General features: G+C 45.1%; 1 protein-coding gene across 9 annotated transcripts in view; it reads left to right on the plus strand.

Moving 5' to 3' along the window:
• GDPD5 (glycerophosphodiester phosphodiesterase domain containing 5) overlaps nt 1–20,562 on the plus strand; it is a 163,127-nt gene that overhangs the window by 99,712 nt on the left and 42,853 nt on the right. For all 9 annotated transcript variants that reach the window (XM_084494788.1, XM_084494783.1, XM_084494786.1 and 6 more), the window contains exon 3: nt 13,984–14,087. In XM_084494788.1, the coding sequence (XP_084350914.1) occupies nt 13,984–14,087 (104 nt within the window). The remainder of the gene's footprint in view (nt 1–13,983; nt 14,088–20,562) is intronic.

Consider the following 20,562-nt stretch of genomic DNA (forward strand, 5'->3'; position numbering starts at 1 on the left):
GCTTCCTCAGCTGGGGTTCAGCTGACCCACTGGGTGGGATGCCTGGACAGTCTGCCCTCAGATGCCTTTTTGAGCTGTCACTGCCTGTTACTTCTGATGTGGATGGGGACAGGAGAAATAGCATGTGGACAACTGTGTAGGGAGATGTTCTGGCCTGCCTTTTGGCACCACTTTTGCTGATGCTCGTATTTTTAGCTTTTTCCTCCTGTATTTGTATGGGCATGGCCCTACCCGCACCAAAATGAGCAACGTGAGACGAGTGGGGCTTTGGGGATGGCAGATATCACGTGCAGAGCCTGTCATCTTGTGTGGAGGTGGGATGTGCTGGTCTCTGTCATTCCCAGGGCATCAATAGGATTTTCCCAGATACAGAGTCGTAGCTGGGGTGTAATATAGAAGCCCTCTTGAATCACCACCACCAGGGTGAACTTGGTTATTCTGTGAACATCTGGTCCTGCTCTTTTGGCTTCTTTCAGCTCGAATATAAACCCTCTTCCAGTTTGAGGGGAGAGGTGGACTTCTTCTTGATGTCAAGAGTCGCTCATTGCCTTGCCAGTGCAGGGTTTCATCACTTGCTGGTGATGCTCTCGCCCACAGAGAGCAAAGAAACATGAGGCGTTTATGCCCAGCATTGCGACAAAGTAGTATTCTGCAGCTGGGTTTTCAGGGATTTTCTGCAAAGAACAAGATGTGGCAGAGGAAAGAAATTATCCAAGGAATAAGTTGACTGGCTGTTTGTTCTCCTTGTCGTATCCTTCACCCTTGAATCCACTTGACATCTGTGTCAGGCTCTTTGGGTGAGAACTATTTGTTCTGAACCAGAGCATTTTACAACAGAATTCCTGTGAGCACTCCAGTAATGACAGTAATTCTCTTTAAATATGCATTCAGTATTCATTCTCTTCACTGTTGTTCCTAATGAAAGCCATACTTATTAAGCTCATAAACACCACCCAGGAAAGAGCTGGAGGCATGTCAGAGCCTGGGATGAGACTGAGCTGGACAGAGCAGGCTGGGGCAGAAATAGGAGCAGCAAAGGCTAATGCAGAGCTTTATCCTCATGTAAGTGATTTGGCTGTATTGTCAGATAACTTGCATATATCTCCCCCTCCTTTTTTTTTTTTTAGAAAAAAATATAATAAAAACTTATGTATATGTATTTTTATTCTGAAAACTCATTGCCCCAGGGTGTCAGTGCTTTAATTAAAGTGAACTGTAAGCTGAATGCAAGTCGACAACATTGTGTGTCTGGGAAAAGGACTAACATGAGACTAGGATGTGATAGCAGGAGTTACATCCTCAGGAGACATCGAGGATGCGGTCCTCCTGCTGTTTGATGCTGATGAGACCTCAGCAGGGATGCTGTGCTCAGCAAGGTGCTCCGCTCCCGGCAAGGCTCCAACTTCCTCCACTTGGTCTGCAGGAGAGCAGTGGGATGTATATATATATACACATTTTTTTATTTTTATTTTTTTTAAGATGAGCCTCATCAGTAGAGACAGAAAGACCTGGATCTATTTAGACTAGAAAAGAGCTGCCTTCCCATGGCCTCCAAGTATGCAATATATGTACCATTCCCTTTCTCTTTACAACATTATTAGCACCAGTAATAGTTTTGCAGTGCACTGGAGTCCCCAGTACTTGAATCCATCCATCAGTGTGGTTAGAATTACTGCGTGTCTCTGGTTATGTTGTCCAGGGTAGATGTACTAAGCTAAAAACCCAGAGGCAGGTGCTGTGAAGGTAGAGAACATGCTGCAGGGAATAGACTGGGGAGCTCCTGATGCTCTGTCCTGTTCCCTCGTGAATCAGAGTCTCCCTAAGGAGTTCAGTTTACTGTGCTGAATGAAAGAGGGAGGATGTAATTGCAAGAGGCAGAGCTGGTCCAGGACGTTATTATTGCTGCTGAATGTCCCTTGGGGCCGCTAATAGCACCGTCTCCAGCTGTGCATCGTCTCTGCTCTGGTGTAGGAATTCCCATCACAGTGCCATTGGGATTTGCCAGTGTTTTCTGTGTTGATGAGAGCTGCTGGGATCCCGTTAAACATTGTCTCTGTGCAATGAAATGCACCTAGAGGGAAAATGGTCTTCTGTAAAGGGGGCAGGGCACAGGGGGAAAGAAGGACACGCAGGTAGTGTCGTCCCTTTGTTTCAAAGAAGGGTGCCTGGGCAAGAAAAACAGCCCAGTTGCTCCTTAGCTTTGCAAAGGTGCAAGCTCTGAATTAGTAGTCCTGCCCGACTACCCTTTCTGGTTGTGTTTTTGGAAGCTGGGAGCAGCGGCGTTTTGCGAAGTGTAATAATGTTATTTTTAGAGATTTGGCTCTCTTTCTGTTGCATCTGTTGGTCTTTGGTTCAATTATGGCAGCCCCAGCAGGAACCCATATTTCAGTAATATGTTTTCTGCCACTTTCTCTGACCTGCTAAATTGAATTGTAAATGGAGCATGTCACAGCTCAGAAATCTCATTCATGGCCTTCTCTAACAAGGTGTGCAGAGAGCTATTAGCCTGGTCTTTACAATAATCAAATAAGATCTATCTGAGATTTGCAATGACTTTCGGAAGCATTGGGTTAGCTATCGAAGCCTCAGTAGCCAGAACAGTAGGAATATTTTTTTCCTTCTTACTTTGGTCCCATTGTTTGTCAGATCCAATTTCTTCATTTTCCTGCCCATTTTCGAGATTACTGGCAGATGTCTCTCATGCAAGACCATCATGTGCATACTAGGAGTAGTAAACTGGCCAAAACCTTTGCAGTGCTTCTGAAGTGGCTGGATGGACTCAAATTTATGTTGACACACGTTTCCTTCTGCTTAGCCCATCTTCTGCCCTGAGAAGGCTGTAGTAAATGGAAAAACGTTGTATACTGTATGAGATCTGAAGTACTAAGCAAAGAAGAGGAGAAGATGAGAATGAAGAGTAAAGCAAGAAGTGGGGAATGTGTTGCAGCGGAGTTTTGTACTCAGTGTTTGTGGTCTTGGTTGTTAGATGGAGGGATAATGATGCCTTTGGGCAGATTACAAAGTGCTACGAGAGCCAACTGATGCATTGTGTAGTCCTGCTCGCTGCTGTGTGCTCTCTCTTGGGCTAGTGAGTCTTCAATCTGACAAAAAGACGAAAGACTGATCCCTTTGTGGCCTCTTAAGGCGAGGAAATCGAAGAGCAGGCGCCTTGATTCTGTTTCCAAGGTATGTAAGGTCTGCTTAGGTCAACATCTACGAGTCAGGTATTGATCTGGTCACTGAGATGCTTTGGGTCTTTGGGATTGAAAGGTGCACTCCCTTTATTAAATCCCTCTGCAGTACGAGGTTCAGCTACTGGATGCACTTTGAGCAGTGAAAGCTGATTGCATTTTGGCCTGCTGTAGTGGAAGTACAGCCAGCAGCTCGAGGGATGGGCTTTTCCTCCCTACTGATGTTTGAGATCTGAGCGCTGGGTCTGATTTGGGGCTCCCTAAAACCAGGCAGGCAGTAACAGCCAGGTGAGCCAAGTGGGGCCACCAAACTGGAGCCTGCAACCTACAAGGAGAAGCTGAAGGTTGTGCAGTGGCGGAAGGGGAAGGAAGGGGAAGTTATAACTATAGAGTGGTCAGGGAGAAAGAGAGGGAGCCAGGCAAGAGGTAAGGGATGCAAAATGCATCAAGAGAAATTGTGGTGCCACAAGTTGGACTCGATGATCTTTATGTGTCCCAACTTGGGATATTCCATGATTCTATGAAATTACAGTTGCTGTGAAAGCTGCTCCTCATGATGGTGGCCAAACCCTGGAGCAGGGTCTGGGAATTGTCATCCTTGGAGACATTCAGACCTTGCTGGGACACTGCACTGAGCAGCTTGACCTGCACTGGCCCTGCTTTCAGCAGGAGTTTGGAGCACCTTTTACCCTCACTTATTCTGCCTTTAAATGTTCATTAGTGTCCAAGTTTGATCTTGGATAGTGTGGTCAGAGATAATAAGCTCAAAACTGGCTGGGGTGAAGAACTGTCCATGTTTCTGGTACATGATTTTGCTGTAAGGACTATGCATTTATACCCCATAAGTTATTTGTGAAATTGTAACTTGGCTGTAGGAGCTGAAGTATTGCTCACTGACAAAATCCTTCAGCTGATGTTTGCTTTTGTTCCTCTCATCTCCTGGTTCGAATGGGCGCAGCTGGAAGATGTAGTCATCTTTCATCTTCAGAGATGATTTAATAACTTGCTTGAAGATGATTTTCTTTTGTTAGTGCAAAGGAGGTCCAATTGGGTAATCCGGAAATGAAGAACCATGCCTTCAATTTTTCTTTTGTATTTACTGGATAAATGTTAGCTTGTCTCCTTCCCTCTCTAAGCTAATGCTGATAAATGTCTGCAGGAAATTGATTCTTGAAGATGTCAGAAAATAGTGTAGTGAAGGCTCATTAGTAAACTCTTCTTTGTACCCGGGAGTGGGTTTAAATGACCTGAAATCACACGTGAGTAGTGGTGGTGCTCCAATTTGAGTTCGGCTCTTGCGTTTGCTCTTGAGGTAGAGAGCAATTATTTAGGACTATGTGGCCTCGATCCTTCAGTGAAATCTAGTCACTTGTTAAAGGTAGATGCAGCCCTGGGCCAGTGGATATTTAGGGACACAAGGATGATGTGCACTGCAGGAAGGTAAAAGATCTTCCCAGTCTTGCTGCGTTTGCAAGTATGAAGATCTGTTTTTCTTGGATGTCTCTGAAAATAAAGCCTCCAGTGGGAAAATGATGAATATCTTGTGGCAGGGGGATGGAGAAAGAGATTTATCCACAGGCCACATGGCTGCTGCTGCTAATAGAGCTTACCTCTTTTGAAAGCTCTGCACTTAAACTCATAGGTGCTTTCTTCTGGAGTGAAAGCTTGAATTTAAAGCAAGTGATGGGAGAAGAAGTGTTAGATGTGTAACAGTATGGCTGAGGACAGTGGAGAAAACCTCCCAGTATCTCAAGCGAAACCAGTGGGCATCAGGATATCCAATCTGCATGGAGTTGCGGAGGTACTAATGCAACTTGTTTCAAGTCACTGCTTGCTCTTGTGTTTTTTTTTGTTTATTTGTTTGTTTGTTTGTTTTTTTATGTTCTTTTATCAGTGCTGGGAAGCCCTGGTTGCTCCTGGGTTATGTCCTTAGAATAGTAATCAGGTGTGATCAGGGTGCCTTAAGTCAATCGGGTAGTCTGGAGTAGCTGTTGGCTGGAGATCCCAGTGCTGGCAGGGTAGAACTGATGTTGGATGGCTTGCTCTGGTTATGGATGTGGTCTTTGATGGGGAGAAGACTGAAGCCAACTAAACCTTGACCCAAGGTTGGGTCTGGATGCACATAAAAAGCCAGTTAGGTTCATGGCTAGAGTTACAACAGCAGCCTTCGGGAGGCTGAGGTCTGTTCCTCCTCATCTCATCACCCCTCCAGGCTTCTGTGTTTCCCCCTCTAACTTCCCATATCACCCAGCCCACAGCTGTTCCAACAGCATTGTTGGACAGGTAGAGGTGATGAAAGATGTGTGGGTTGGTTTCTTTGTGCTTGTGCTGTTGTTCTCCATCCTAAGTGAAGCACTACCAGGCTGGAGGAGGGCTTGGTGTGCCCTGGGTTTCCTCTGAGCAGAAATTCCAACCTCCAGCCGAGATGCCCTTCAGCAAGAATTTGCTTTCAAATGGCATGCTTCCTATGAAAGACTTCAGTTTTTGACAATTGGGATTTTTCTGACCAAGAAAGGAGGGGGAAAAAAAGTCAAAAAGCTCCTTCCTGCTTTAGTTTGATATATTATTTTTGGAATGAACAGGAGGCTTACTGTGCTCAGGAGACAGAATGGGTGGGATCTGGCATGAGGGCCAAAAGCCGTGAATTCCCAGGGGCGCTTTGGCTTGAACAAGAGCCCTCTTCATGTCGGGTGATGGGCATTTGTAGCTGCCAGCCAGTCCTTCTGATCACTGCTTGGTTTCTGGCTGGGGAGCACAAGCTGTGCCGGGAGAGGCTCCCCAGCTTGCATCTGCCACCTTGTGTGGCGTGCCCAGGTCCTGGTTCGGATGGTGGCATTCCCAGAGACACCACAGGGAGCAGACAGAAGGCTGAGACTGTTTTGCACCCCTCGTGCACAAAATTATCATGCAAACCCTCTGAGATCATGGGGACAGGAGGTGAAATGTATTTCCATCAGCCTTGATGGAAAGAGACCCATAGAATCCCAGAATCATTAAGGTTAGAAAAGCCCTCCAAGATCATTTGGTCCAACCACCCCCCTACCACCAATGTCACCCACCAAACCATGTCCCTAAGCACCACGTCCAACTTTTCCTTGAACACCCCCAGGGACAGTGACTCAATGAGTTGGATGGTGGGAGGAATTCAAGCTATCTGGGTGTAATTTTTAAAAGTGAGAGGATGCTCTCAGAGACTCTGTATGTAGCCAGCAGAGAGGACTGCCTTCCTCCAGGGCAAATTTAGAGATTTAGATTGAAATTTTATATTGAAACCCTTGCTTGGAGCAAACCTCTGGATGACTGTACGTGGAGACCACTATAACCTCACATATGCACAGATAATAATTTTTGTTTGGGGTATCTACACATAAATATACTTGCTATTTTTTCAGTGTGGAGTGACTTCCTTCGGCATCTTTCTATAGCTGGTTCTATTTGTTAGAAATAGGCTGAAACTTTTCTGGTCTCGGAAACCTCTGACCAGAAAACAGATGCTATCAGCAGGTGAAATGGAAAAAATAATTTTCTGCTCTGCCTGATCTTTAGGATTGTTTGCTCTGCACAATGTTTATTATAACTTAATGCTCATGCGGAGAGGTGAGTCAGATGTTTTTAGTGCTCTGGTTTGCACTGAATTTTCAAAATATGGTACCATGGAGCACTCGGGGTTTGGATTTATGAAGAAGGTTGAAAAAAAAAAGTGCATTTAACAGAAGGAAGGTGATCTCTGAACAGTTTTGGCAGAATAATCCTCAGTTCTGCTTGAAGTAGCAGCGAGACAGGGAAGGCGCCCGCTCTGCCAGTAGCACTTAATGACGAGAGATTTCCTGGTGCGGTGTGAAATATAAATTAACGGCAGAGAGGAATGTGGAATTGAAAGGAAACTCAATTTATCCACCTTCCTGAAATAATGAATCTAGCAATAAAAGGTTCTGGTTCAAAGCCAGGGCACAGGGAAGCGACTTGGAGTTTTTCTATTGATTTCAGTGGGTTTGTCTGATCCTTTTGCTGGCCTCCAGCCCCCGGCCGTCATGCTGTCTTTTTTTGGCTGGTAGCAACCTCTACCCATCCTTCCTGTCTTTGCTTTTCAAGTGCAGGTTGCGTCCCTGCATAGCGATCTCTGGCGAAGGGCTTTTCTTCTTGCTCTCAGCGGTTTAGGTTTGTAAATGCTAGCGATGATCCTTCTTGATTTGAGGCCCTTTGGGGTAAGGGAGCTTTGAGTCTGAAGGGAATCAATAGAGAGTATTGTTTTTCTCTCTCTCTCTCTTTTTTTTTTTTTCCTTTTGCATTTTGCTGGTTGAGCCCTGCTTTCGAAGAACTGTCTTTCTGCTTTATTGAACTTTGTTAAAAGACCAAGGCACCTGGAGAGCAGACTCGCTTCAGTTGTGAACGCTGGTCTGTTCTTGCCTTGTTTCAAGCCCTTTTTTTCTCCATTAAAGGCTTGGCGGTGTTTTGTGAAAAAGCAAAGCATGGTACCCCACCCGGTGCATTCGTCTGACCCAACAACCTGCTGGTTTGTGGAGGATTTTTTCCTCTGAATGGCTTTTGGTGTAAATGTTTCTCTGGTTTTTAGTCTTTTAAAGAAAATTAGATTTTAATCAAGGAAGAAAAAAAAAATCTGCTTTATTCTGCATCTCCTCACTCTCAGGAACCCCTGACCTCACCCCTGTTTTAAGGCCTGTAGGTGAAATCTTGCTCACCGTGATTTTGGCTGCTCTGGGGGACATTTGGAACCTACTACGGGGGAAGGATTGATGTAAGGAGCTGTACAATCCTCATGGTGAGGTGTGAATCAAAACAGGGGCTGCACAAAACGCTTGCTTGCACCCATCAGCTGCTAAAATTAACTACCCCAGTACAAATCAGGGCAAGCTCCCAGTGCATTTGTCCCGGAAGGCTTCGAGGGACGCGCAGGTTGGAAGGGACCCAACTTCACCCACGTTGGCTGAGCGAGTGGCTGTTTGCTGTGAGCTGTCCGTGGAGGAATGGAGCCCTTAATCCTTCCGGCGCTGGCATTTCCTCTTGCTGCTCACAGTTCGGAGCTGGCTTCTCTCCTTCCCCTTCATTTTGAAACCCTACGCTGCTTCTGTTTGCTAGGGAGGATGCTGGAGGCGGTGGGTTTGCTTTTAGAGGGGCTCCCATGGTTTTGTGCCAATGCCAGGGGGTGCAGGCACATCTCAAGGACATTAAGCCATGCTGCTTTCATGGGGCGAGCTGACAAGTTTCTGACAACTTTGCAGGCTTGGTGATGACCGGGGTGAGTCCAGCAGCTTCAGTGGAGCAAACTGTTTATGCTCGGCTTCATCCGTAAGCTGCCAGTAAATCAGCTGGCTGCAGTCTTGGCTTTTTTTGGCTTTAGCAGAGTAGGCCTCAAGCCAACAGTGTAGTGTCCCTTCTGAAAATGCAGTGACTTCCTCCAGCTGAGCGCTAAGGAGGGGTGAAGGGAGCAGCTTAGCTTGTGTTTGAACATTGCACGGCATTTCTGTGAGCTTTGGGAATAAATCTGGGGGTAAATAAGCAAGCTAATGTGGTCTTGCAACACGTTGTACCCCACTGTTTTGCCTGTGTGCTCCAGATGGGGGTTTAGGACATATTTTAGATAGATCTAGCTTGCTTTAAAAATAATAATGATTTAAACTTAGAAGGACACATGTTTCTTTCAATCACTGGGCTCTCACCCTTTTAATATTTTAAATATTTCCTTGCTTTTCTGAGACCAAATCACACCCTATTCAGATAATTACACTGCACTGATCTGCTTTTCTTGGGGAGAATATAGTGGCCAATTTGGTGATCTAGAGACTTGATGAGGGTTCTTCAAGTAAATTATCAAATGGACATGATGGTTCTTTCATCTCCAGAACAGCACAGCACTGAAATGTGTTCATCCTGTAATTCAGCAGGGAATAGCTGTGGCAGATGGGCATTAGTTCTGCACATGGCTAGTTTTGGCAGAGGATCACCTTCTAGTGATAGCCAGGGCATCTCCTCTAAAGAAACTTTAAAAAACAAAAGAAAAACCAAAAGACCACCATCGTGGCTTCGTTGTTTAACAAATTTCTTTGGTTTAAAAATGATATCACACCAAGGGTTGTCTTCCAGCATGAATGCAATAATCAGGCTGTAGAATTGGGTGAGAAATCTCATTGTTTCTGATACAGCAGGCTTGACTAAATTACGTCTACTCTGTAGGAGGGGTAGGTGGGATTTGTGTGCAGATGAATTTCATTTCATCTCCTACAGATCCTGTAGGAAATCAAAATAATCTTCCTGAGCCTGTCTGCTTTCCTGCTCCGCTGGTGCCAGGTGGTAAATAAAGTTGTGACCTTCATCTGTGTCGGGGAGTTGCAGCAGAAGAGGCTGGTTCAGTTCACCAAAGCCTGAAATCCCCAAAGTGGAGAATCTATTCCGTGCACCGCGGTATGAAGCTCAGGGCTGTTTCTAACAACTTAGATTAAAACTCACAGCTCAGGAGAAGATAAAGTGCTCAAGCCAACTTCACAACTGAACCACGAGCTGGCTCTTTCTGTGGCTTTCTTTCAATTTGTCTTTTACCATCCTGATCACTTTGGACTTGGTCACACTCCCACCTGGCATAGGGTGGGCATTTGGGAGGAACAAAAATAGTGAGAATGTAGATAAAACACTAATATTTTTGAAATATTCTTACTTCAAAGCCACTTCTGTCATATTAAATGAGATTCTCTCCGTCTTTCTTTGGGCTGTGGCCATGTTGCTGTGTGCTCCTGGCAAAGGTCCACTCCATGCATCTGTTGGCTTTTTTTAGCTTAACTGGCACGTGGCACATGGCCTGTCCAGCCTCTTAGCTGGAGAAAAAAATGGTGACTTTTCATTTATTCCTTTTATTTAGCATTACATTTTTGTGTAATAAGACAAATTCTGTTTTTCTCGTTCCACGAGCCACCGTGGCCGTACCTGCATTAGCAAATAGTGTCATCCTGAGATTCACTGTCTGTGATCAAAGCCTTTTGGAGGAGGAGGAGGTGATGATGTGGTCACTTAGGACTTACTCTAGTCTCATCCTGTGGACTGAGTGTGTCAGAGATGCATTGGGTTCACTCCTGGAGAATATCTTCTGGTTTAGCTGCACCCAGAACCCTTCTGCTCCAAACCAGAGCACAAAGAGAAGGACCAAAGGACAAGCTGCTTCCAAACTGCATCCTGAGAGGATGCTAATGCAAATGTGCTCAGCTGGGTTCCTTAGCAGGACAATTCTGAGCGCTGTGTGAGATGAGCGTGGTAAAGCTCTGTTATAGATAACCAGCAATTACTCATCGTATCCCAGTGGGAAGAGAAAGGAAGGGGAATGAGGAAGGGGTGGGAGGAGCACACTTTCTACAAGAACTGCCAAAAACGTCAGTTCTGTCATACTTGTGAAGTCTCACAGAGCTGAAAATGTAGACATCTTTTTCTTGAGCACCTTCCAAACTTGTGGTGGCTCTGCCTGAAATTCTGTAGGTGAGGTAGCACCATTTCCTCCACCTACCGTGGCTGTGATTGAGTGATGGGGAAGGCATGATTTTAAGTGCTTTATTTTTGGCAGTAGAGGTTAGAAGCTGCTGCACGTAGCAGATTGCAACCTTCCATAAAGCACGTGGGAGCCTGCAAAGTAGGGGCCTGTATAGCAATTTGGATGAGGGACTGTTGGACGGAGGTTGTGCAGGACCGAGACCACATCCAATGCACGTGGGTCAGGCTCGCTCTGGTTCAGTTGGTGTTAAATCACCTTAGTGGTGCTGGGGAGATGTTCTCTCTTCTTCTAAAGACCCATCCAAGCCTGTGCTTTAACTCGCTAGAGTATTTTGACTTACAAAGAGTCTGACGGGGTTTTCACAGAATCAGCCAGGCAAGTGTATCTGGCAGGTGTACCATCATGGAACAGACCCAAAATAGCTTTTGGAGAGCTTGACGTCAGCTATGCTGCTTGCATGTCAATGAATAATATATATATATACATATATATATATTCCACGTATATATATATAGGAGGGGAAAAAAAAAACCTCTTCTGAAATGTTTTCTTTGTCTTGTTTATCGGATCAGTGTCATCCAGTGCATGAATACTGGTCAAAGTTATCCCATAAAGACCTTTTAAAGACAAATTATTTCTTTTTTTGAAGCCATGCTGATGCAAAATCAAGGATTGCTTTCTAACCTTCACTCATTTTCTTCAAAACATGTAGTAATTGTATTAGCAAAGAACAATTTAACTTTATTTTCTTTAATACATGTAGATAATTTTCCACAACTGTGGTTTTGGTAGTGTTTTTAGAGCCAGCAAAGACTCAGATTCATATAATAGACTGATATCTCAGCACTTGAGTTGCTTTAAACCTTATTTGCCATGGAAAACTGGTTAATTGATTCAACAGTGTCAATACTCATGTGTACAAGGAGGTGTTAGACTCAGAAGGGGAGGAGAACACAGCAAACAACAGGGAAAATGGGATTTGAAGGTTTGGAGATCTACAGACTAGAAGGCACCTAGGAAAACAGTCTGCAGAAAGGGTAAGGAATCGCTTCCTCCTGGAGAGCTCTGGTGGGATGGAGCAGAGCTGTGAAAGGGTTTTGGGTTGGGTGTTTACAGAACCCAGATGTTGTGTGGGTGGCTTTTAATCCACAATTTCTCAGGTGGAGAGGCTTGGTTCAGCTGTGCTGTGGTGGTTGGGTGTGGAGGTGGTTCATCATGGAGAGATGTTGCAGCCTCACTGCTGCTTCTGGTGCTAGGGAAGGCTGGCGTGTGTTGTTGATACAAACACCAAGCCTGGCACCTGCTGCTAAAGGTGTGTTTTTTGAGGTGGAAAGCCCAAATTCCAATTTTAGTGTTTTCTCTCAGAGAACCCACCTGTGCCTGTAGATGCAGGTGTGTGTGTGAAGTGGGGAGAGGATAGTCTCTAAGCTCATGCCAGAGTAGTTTGGCCATGTAGGTCTGATTGTACTCAGTAGTTGCACTGTAGAAGTTCCTACTTACCTTATTCTCGTCCCTTTTACCCCATTTTTCTGGGATGCAAAGCCCCTAATGGGAATTAGACACCTGGTGTCACTGAGATTGGATAGAAGTTGGGTAATAAACAGCTAAAATGAAGACAAATTTTAACCATAATCCCTGGCCAAGAACTGGAAATTTCTGGTACAAAACATATTTTTTTGGCACAGCAAAAGTTAAATAATTCCAACCCTTTATTGCTTTCTTTTTGGCACTTTTTATAAGACGGAGCATACGAGGAAGAACTGTATCACAAGACTGGTATCCAGGGTGATGCATGATGAAACAGGCAACACAGTCAAGTAAATAGCTTCAGCCCTTAAGATGGAAAGGGAGGGCAGAGAATTGTAGGATTTCTTATATATCACCAAAACAGTGTTTATACTGGTTATGTTTTGCATAATTGAAAAGCCATGAGACAGTTCACTAGAGAAAAGGACATTTTGAAAAGAGATTAATGGTGTGCGCTCGGGGTTTGGAAGGAAATTATAGTAGTAAAGTTGCTCATGCACTTCTTCAATTTTTCATCCCTTCTCGCTCATTCTGGGAAGAGAGGATTCATTTGAATTTTTTCCATAACTAATTTATTTCAGTGTTTTGTTCTGAACAAACTGGATGCTATTTGAAGCGGAAACATGTGTGGACTATTTAATGCCTGCAGGGTAAAACCAACAAGGAACACATGGAAACAATGCTGGTTAGGGACAGTCTTCTTGCAACACTGTTCTCTCCATGGATGTCCTTGTGGTTTAGGATTTTACCCATGCTATTGGAGAGGGGTACTCAACAGCTCTGTTAGGGATTTTTTATTTTGGGTGGTGGTTGCTATTTGGAACATTTATCAAAACACAATATTGGTGCAAACATCTTTCTTCCGGCGCTGGTGTGGTCTCTTCTGCTGCTGTTATTATTTGCTAAAGACTTGCATATGTGGTGGTGGTGGGAATAAATGTTGTGGTTGGGTGGTTTGGCTCTACAGGATGAGTGCCCCGGGGGAAGGAGAGGAAGGGTTTGTGTGTCTGTATTGCAGTATCATCCCTAACCTGTCATGGAGAGTCGTTACCGTGTGATAATTGCTCGGTTATTTAGGCTGAACTGATGGCAGAATAAGATGCCATGTTGCATATCTCACAAGTGGATGGAAAAGTTAAACAATTTCCTTAAAAAACAGAAACATCCAGCCCTAACCAACATAAAAAACCCATCTCTGTACACAGAAAGGCTCCCTTGTTCCACCTGCCCCAAGTGCAGGAGAAATGCCATCCCAGCCCTGCACAGCACTCACCTACGTGATGCAAACCCTCTGCCCAGAGCTGGGGAGAAGGGGCAGATCTCCCATTTCCTGGGTGGGAGTTGAGGTTACTGTCTCCCCTCTCCTGCTCTGTTGATGCTGAGAGAGAAGAAGAGGTGGGATCTTCACCCAGCTAGCAGAGCTGAGTGGTTTTTGACATTGTGTTGCCTTCAGCTGTCATTGCTAACATCTCTGTGTTAACACAGTTCCTCCTCTTTGTGCAAGCTCCCCAAAATACGTGGCATGTTAGGCTGTTGGTATCTGTCAAAATCAGTGGGAAAAGATCTGATCTAATTAACTTGAGGCTTTTGGGGCAGCTGTATCAAGTGTTTGACCCATAAAGTTTGTAACCTAGAAGTAACCCAAAAGCCTCTTGCAGTCAGGTTCATGCTCCTTGCCTTGGAGATGCCCAATTACACCATCCAACCCCAACAGCCTATAGATGAGATGTGGAAACGGAATACTATTAATGTGATTTCTCTTTCTGTCCACAGTGGGAGCGCCTCTGGTTCCTGATCCTCACCTTGTCCTTCTTCCTGACCCTGGTCTGGTTTTACTTCTGGTGGGAAGTTCGCAATGACTACAACGAAATCAACTGGTGAGCACAGCCTCCCTGCTGCGGGGAGGCAAGCCCTTAACTGATCTGGCTGCTATTGTATGCCTCTAAAAGGCTTTTTCAATACCAGGTCGGATGCATTTGGGTCCTTCTGATGGACTTGTTAATGACAAGTAAATGGAAAGCGAGGTGGAGAGAGAGGGCAGAGAGCTGCTCCTGCCCATCTGTGCTGATAGACGTAATGTGCTCTCCTATCTCCATTTCTCGGCTGTGAGAGCTTGGGGCAGGTGTGCACCCTGAAACAGCTTGAGAAAACAAAGTGGAGCTGAAATCATGTAGAAGCCTTTTGTATTTCTTTCATTTGTTTGTTTCTATGATTGTCTCTTTTTGGAAGCAGCTGAGCAATCTGGCCAAAACTTTCCACAATATAAATATAAATGAAAAAAATATTCAGCCTGAAGCAGACACGGGTGTGGAAAATTTTGCAATGTTGGAAGAAGCTGTAAAGCTTTCCACGGGAATGTGCTGGGCAGTTTGGGGTATTGCCAACTCCCCCTCAGTGCTGGAAATCATCCTCTCTTTTACCATCTCAGCAGCATCCTAAAACATTTTTATAGTACCTTGGACTCTGTTCTAACTGAACTGCTTTGACAACATCTTCATGTCAAAAATAATATTTAAACAGAATTTTTAAACACAGCGGGTAGTTGATCTCTTAAATAAACTGCCTGCTTTAGATACTAGAGTTATGTGAGGAAGAATGTTTACTAACTTAATGATGTGAACTCTCTCCTCCCAGGAGAGTGTTTTTTCTTTGCTCAGACCAACACTCGGAACCGAATCCAATCACTACTGCTCTTGCTGTTTCTAACAAGAACATGAACAAAATGCTTGATTATTTTTTCATTTTTAAGGCTATTTTGCAAGTCCCCTTTCAGCTTATACCTTCAGGATGCGAACGTTCCTTTTCTGCTCTAGTACAAAGCCAAATTAGTTTTAACTCAAAGTTGAGAAAGGTCTACAAAATCATGTAAAGATGATGAATGCCCTGGAAATGCTGTGAGTGGACAATGAAGCTGTGGTGCTGCAAAGTTTTGGGTTCCCAAATATTAATGTGGGGACGGGAGGAGATGGGGAAGGCTGCTCCATGTACAAAAGAGGTATTTGGGCTTTGGTGCATTTTACTTGCCCTGTGCATACTGGTTGCATGGTATTGGAAGCACTTCTGGGTTGACAGCACTGGAAAAGCAAAAACAATGTGCACAAGAGCCATGGAAAAGTCTCTCTGGATGCCAAATAACAGGGCTACATCTGTCCGTTCAAGCATTGTCATTCAGTGCTGAAAATGGGTCAGTGCTTTGCATGCACTGTAACCCCAATTAGACCCCTGCTCCATGCGCTGGCACTGGAGGTTGAGGAGAACAGCAGGGTTTCTTAACAACAGCCTGAAATGCTGCAGAAAGGCTGGGAGGGGAGGATGGTAACATGGGGTGAGGTTTTAATTGCAGCTACGTCAGTTGCAGGGAGAGAGGAAACAATTTCCACTGTGGGTCCTTGCAGGCTGAGCCTGCCCCCTTCCCTCCCCACACAGATGGGTGGGCTCCATTAAAAGATGATGGTAATTAGGGGAAAGTTCCCAGCCAGATGGGACACACAGAAGAGATAAAAGCACCATTTCGGTCCCGGCAGAGCTGTGAGCCTGTTGCTGACTGGATATGGCTATCACTTCTGGGGTCAATGTTCTTTTGATACTCATTCCTATTGCCTCCCTCTCTGCTCCATGATCTATTTACAAGCCATGAACTCTCCCTGACTAGTACAGAATAGAATGGTTCATCTGGAAAGGACCTAAAAGATCAAGTCCAACTGCCTGACCACTTCAGGGCTAACCAAAAGTTAGAGCACATTATTGAGGGCATTATCCTCATTATTATTTTAAACACTGACAGGCCTGGGGCAACAACCACCTCCCTAAGTCTCTGTCTGACCACCCTCATGGTAAAGAAATTTTTCCATACATCCAGTCTGACCCTCTCTGGTGCAACTTTGGGCTGTTCCCATGTGTCCTGTTCTTGGTGACCAGGGAGCAGAGGCCTGCACCTCCCTCTCTGCTTCATCTCCTCTGGGAATTACAGAGCAATGAGGCCACCTCTCAGCCTCCTTTTCTCCAAACTGGACAACCCAGCCTCTTCTCAATCACATGCCCTCCTCTGGATGCATTCAAATATCTTAAAATCCTTTTCATAGTTATGTATTTTTATAATTATATAAGAAGGGCTCTTGGGGCAAACATAGTCCTCGTGCAAGGTCTAGTGCACTGAGGGGGTGACAGGCTTCATGGAGACCCTGGGACAAGAAATTGCCTTCATATTGGTGTGATGAGCTGCTGAGCTCAGTCGTGCCTCATGAAGCTCATCCTCATGAGCTGTCCTTCCTCACATTGTGTACAGATAATACCACTGAGCCTCCTTGGCCTGCCTCCTCATGGCAGGTGAAGGAACACGTCCAGCCAGCCCTTGAAGTAGGACTGTCACCGGTACTAAGCCAGGTTGACTGTGAAGTCCTTCTGAAACCCCAAGGATGAAAACTTCCATCTCTGGGACTTGTTCCAGCTCCACACCACCCGCTGTGAGGAGGTTTTCCAACCCAAACCTCCAAGGGCCGTTTCCCATTGTGACAATGTCACCACAAAGAGATTGGTTTCATCATCTTCGCTGCTGTCTGTCAGCGTAGGCAGCAATTAGATCATCTATTAACCTCTTTTCTGTGAGACTAAACAAGTTCAGCTTCCTCAAGCTTTCCTAGGAAGCCTTGTTTCCCAGGTGCCTCTCCACCTTGGTTTGGTAGCTCTCTGTTGGACCTCCTCCAACGTCCTCCTTGAACTGGGAGGCCCCAACCAGGACAGGGTGGTGCTGGTGGCACCTCACCGGTGTTGAGTAGATGGGAGAGCAACTTTCCATGGTCTGCTGATCCCTTTCCTCTTAACGCAGCCTGATGTATGGGTTGACCTACAACTGAGGTACCCTGTTGGCTCCCACAACCTTATGTTCTCCATAACCTCAGCATCCTTCTCAGCGTGCTATCCTCTCAGTTTGTTGGGCTGAAATGACACTTGAAACCTGGATTCATTAAGAAGTTCTTCATTTCTTAGCCCACATGTGCAAGGCATTGCTAAATGCTGCTGAACATGTTTATAGGGATGAATTAAGAGGAAGCAGAAACCTACAAGTGACCATAGCAAAGTCTGCCTGAAGTTCAGGCCACGCAGCCAGGGTTCTGCAGTGGATGCACCTGCCTAAGTAGAAACCAAATTGACCTCTTAATTAAATCGTGGTAGTGGTAGGGTTTACCTACATAAATGTGTGTACTTGGCCTTTAAGCTTGTAGAGACTTAAGGGACTATTCTGGGATTGAAATGGGCTTTGGAGAAAGACAAGGTAAAATTATAGCCTGGCATGTATTGCTGCAGGCTTTTAACCTTTTTCTGTGAGGTTTGCTGCCTGAATATGCAATGAGGTCTTTGTCAGTGAAAGCCCTTTGTGTCTCTTAAATGGAGAGTAAAATCTTTTTTTTTTTTTTTTTTTTTTTTTTTTTGCTTTGGGCATTTCCTTTTTTTGTGTCAACATTTTGTTGCATTATACTTCAGATCTGTGCAAGGTCAAAGCCTACATACTGCAACAAAACTCTTGACCTTCATTAACGAGAGATGCAGAAGGTGCTGTAACTTGTGAACCTGGCTGTATTTCCTCTAGAGCAAGACTATAAATTTAGCAATTTTTTTCCCCTTCTTTAGTTCTAGAGATGGTTCATCTGGTTTGTGACTACCATGGAAACAGCATTTTAAAACAGTCATTTGCACATCAAGCGAAGACCTGAAGGCCACTTTGAAGGGGCATCAGAGCAAAATTCAAAATGTACTGAAGCTGAGCTAAGGAAAGTGCTAGTGCTGGCATGAGCAAAGAATGCACAGGAACCTTATTTTATTTTATTTTTCTCTTGGAATCCTAGAGCAGAACCTGAACAAAGATTGTGTTTGTCTAGCCCAAAGATTTGCTCTGCAGATCCTTTGTGGGAGTTTTTTTTTTTCTGGATACAACGAACTGGGGAAGTCATCAGGCCAGAGTTTGTGGCTGATGAATGATGCAAAATTTTTAGTGATGGGAAGGGGGCTGTGGAGGAGGTTGAGTCTTTGAGCTGCTTACACGCAGTATTTGTAGTTTGTTCTAACAAAAAAGTCTTGGCCAGTTCATGAGCTCTCAGTTTTCACATATTTTGGAAGCCCAGTACCTACTGTGTTATGGAATCCCTTAATACAGGGATTTACATGGAGGTAATTAACACAAATCCAGTCAGCCTAGTGATGTCTTTTTCTAAAAAATTCACTGGAAAACACTTTAGTTCAGGTCAGACTTGAACTCTCAGAAGTTTCAAGAAGTGTTCTGGGATTTGGCTGCCTCTCTGCTGGTGCAGTGGGACCTGGGTACTTTTGGGATGTTCTCTGCTTATTTTAATGGGAGCCCCATTGAATGTATAGGACTCCATGGTGGCCCTAGATGACATTGGTGCACGAAATAAAGGGAAGACTGAGGATCCTGCAAGTGTCTGGCCTGCTGTGGTGAAAAGGTGATGCTTCAAGAAAAACGTGCAAAAGCATCCCAAAACATGATTTAAAAAACAAAACAAACTAACAAAAAAAAAACCAAAACACAGATTTTGTTCTTTGTGATTCATATGGCTGCTCTTTTAAGGGTGTTTTCTTCTGCCTCCTTCCTCCAGGCCTCACTGAAGTATAGCTAAAGCTGCATGCAGTGGTGTCTGTCTCCTCTTTTAAACACCGTAGTGCGTGAGACTGAGGGTCACGTCAGCTCTGGGGATGCTGTTTTATAAAACTAATCCCTATGGTGTTCGTTTCAGCTTTTTGACAGCTCCTGCTCAGGTTCTTTGAGCTCAGTCTCAGTTGCTTTGCCATCTTGGCTGTTTTTTTCGGGGAGGAGAAGGGGGTCCTTTTGGACACTGACAGAAGCACCAATTTTGGTAGGCATGTGTCTGGAGTACCATGGAAACATGCATGTGCTATAATTGTATTATCAGTAGTGCATGGGGATCTGAAGAGTTCTCAAAAGCCTTTGCACCCCAAAATCCTGTTGGTTATACCAGCTTTTGTCTGGGAGGTAGGGATGGGGATGAAGGGGCACCTCTATTTTGGGGAGGATGCTGTTCCCTGGGGCTGTATTTACATCAGCTTTTCTGGACAGTCTTCTAGGCCAGGGACAGTACAGGACTGAGTCTGTCTTGAGTTTTGCTGTAATGTGCTTTAATGACTCTCCAGTCCATCTCCAGGATAGCTTTACTGGGAAGTGCATTGCTATTTAAATGCAAATTTGACATTTGAGACCCACTGCCGGGCACAAGGGACTGTCTCTGGCAGTGCTGCCAGTAATGGACTGCTTCACCTGATGCTCCTGTTCACAAAGCTCTTCTTGTGCTGTGGCTTCGTGAACGTGATGGAGAGAGGCAGGCTGCTGAGCCAGATCTGCCCTCTGAAGTTTAGGGTTAGGAAACCTGATAACTGAGAACAGAGAGGGTGCCTGGGTGAATGCAGGAGAGAAGAGGACTAAAATCAGCTTCAGCAGGAGAACAAAGCCTGCCAAGCAGCAGAGAGCTGGTAGGGATTGAGCACTGCAATTCCAGCAGCTAAGGCAGGGAACAAGCATGGGCTTCTCTGGTTTTAGAGCAGTTCTGGAAAAAAATATGGCCTCTGTTTTTTGTTCTGCTACACCTCAGTGAGATGGCAAGTCTTCTGTGTGTTCTCAGGGGAACTGAAGGAAATTTGCTTGTGAGTGATGGTCTAGAGGAACCAGAGAAGCTGTTTTGGAGATAAATGCTTTGGAGATAGACCTGTAGGATGCAGAAAAGGATTTAAGAGCCCTGGTGGACACCAAGATGAACACGAGGAAGCCATGTGCTCTTGCCGTGAAGAAAGTTAACAGTATTCTTGGCTGCATGAGGCAAAGTATTGCCAGCAGATCAAGGGGAGGTGATCCTTCCCCTATGCTCAGCACTGCTGAGGCTGCACCTGGAGTGCTGGGTCCAGTCCTGTGGCTGCCCCTTGCAAAGATTGGATCATGGAGCCATCGAATGGCTCGTCTCTTACATAGCTTTAAGGTAACCAGAAGGGCTGGGACAAGGGAACTCGCTGGGCCAAGAACCCCCATGGCATCCTTCAGGCTTGGTGGACAGACCCTTGAGTTGGTTGGAGAAGATCAGAAGGATGTGGATCCTCTTCCAGCCTCATTTTGGGAAGCCCCAAGCTCACTTCTTGACCATCTCCACTCTTGCAGGATTGGACTTTCTCTCCAGACCACTGAAATAAAAGGCACTGTCTCTGATACATACAGAAGATCCAATTTCTTCCATCACCTTATCCCTCTGCAAAGAGTTAGTGCCTTGAGTACAAAGCACAGTTAAGTGCAGCAAGTCTTTTCTTCCCCTGTCCTTGATACCATCTCTATATTGT

Source organism: Aythya ferina, assembly GCF_964211825.1.
Source record: "Aythya ferina genome assembly, chromosome: 1".
Taxonomy (NCBI): Eukaryota; Metazoa; Chordata; class Aves; order Anseriformes; family Anatidae; genus Aythya; species Aythya ferina.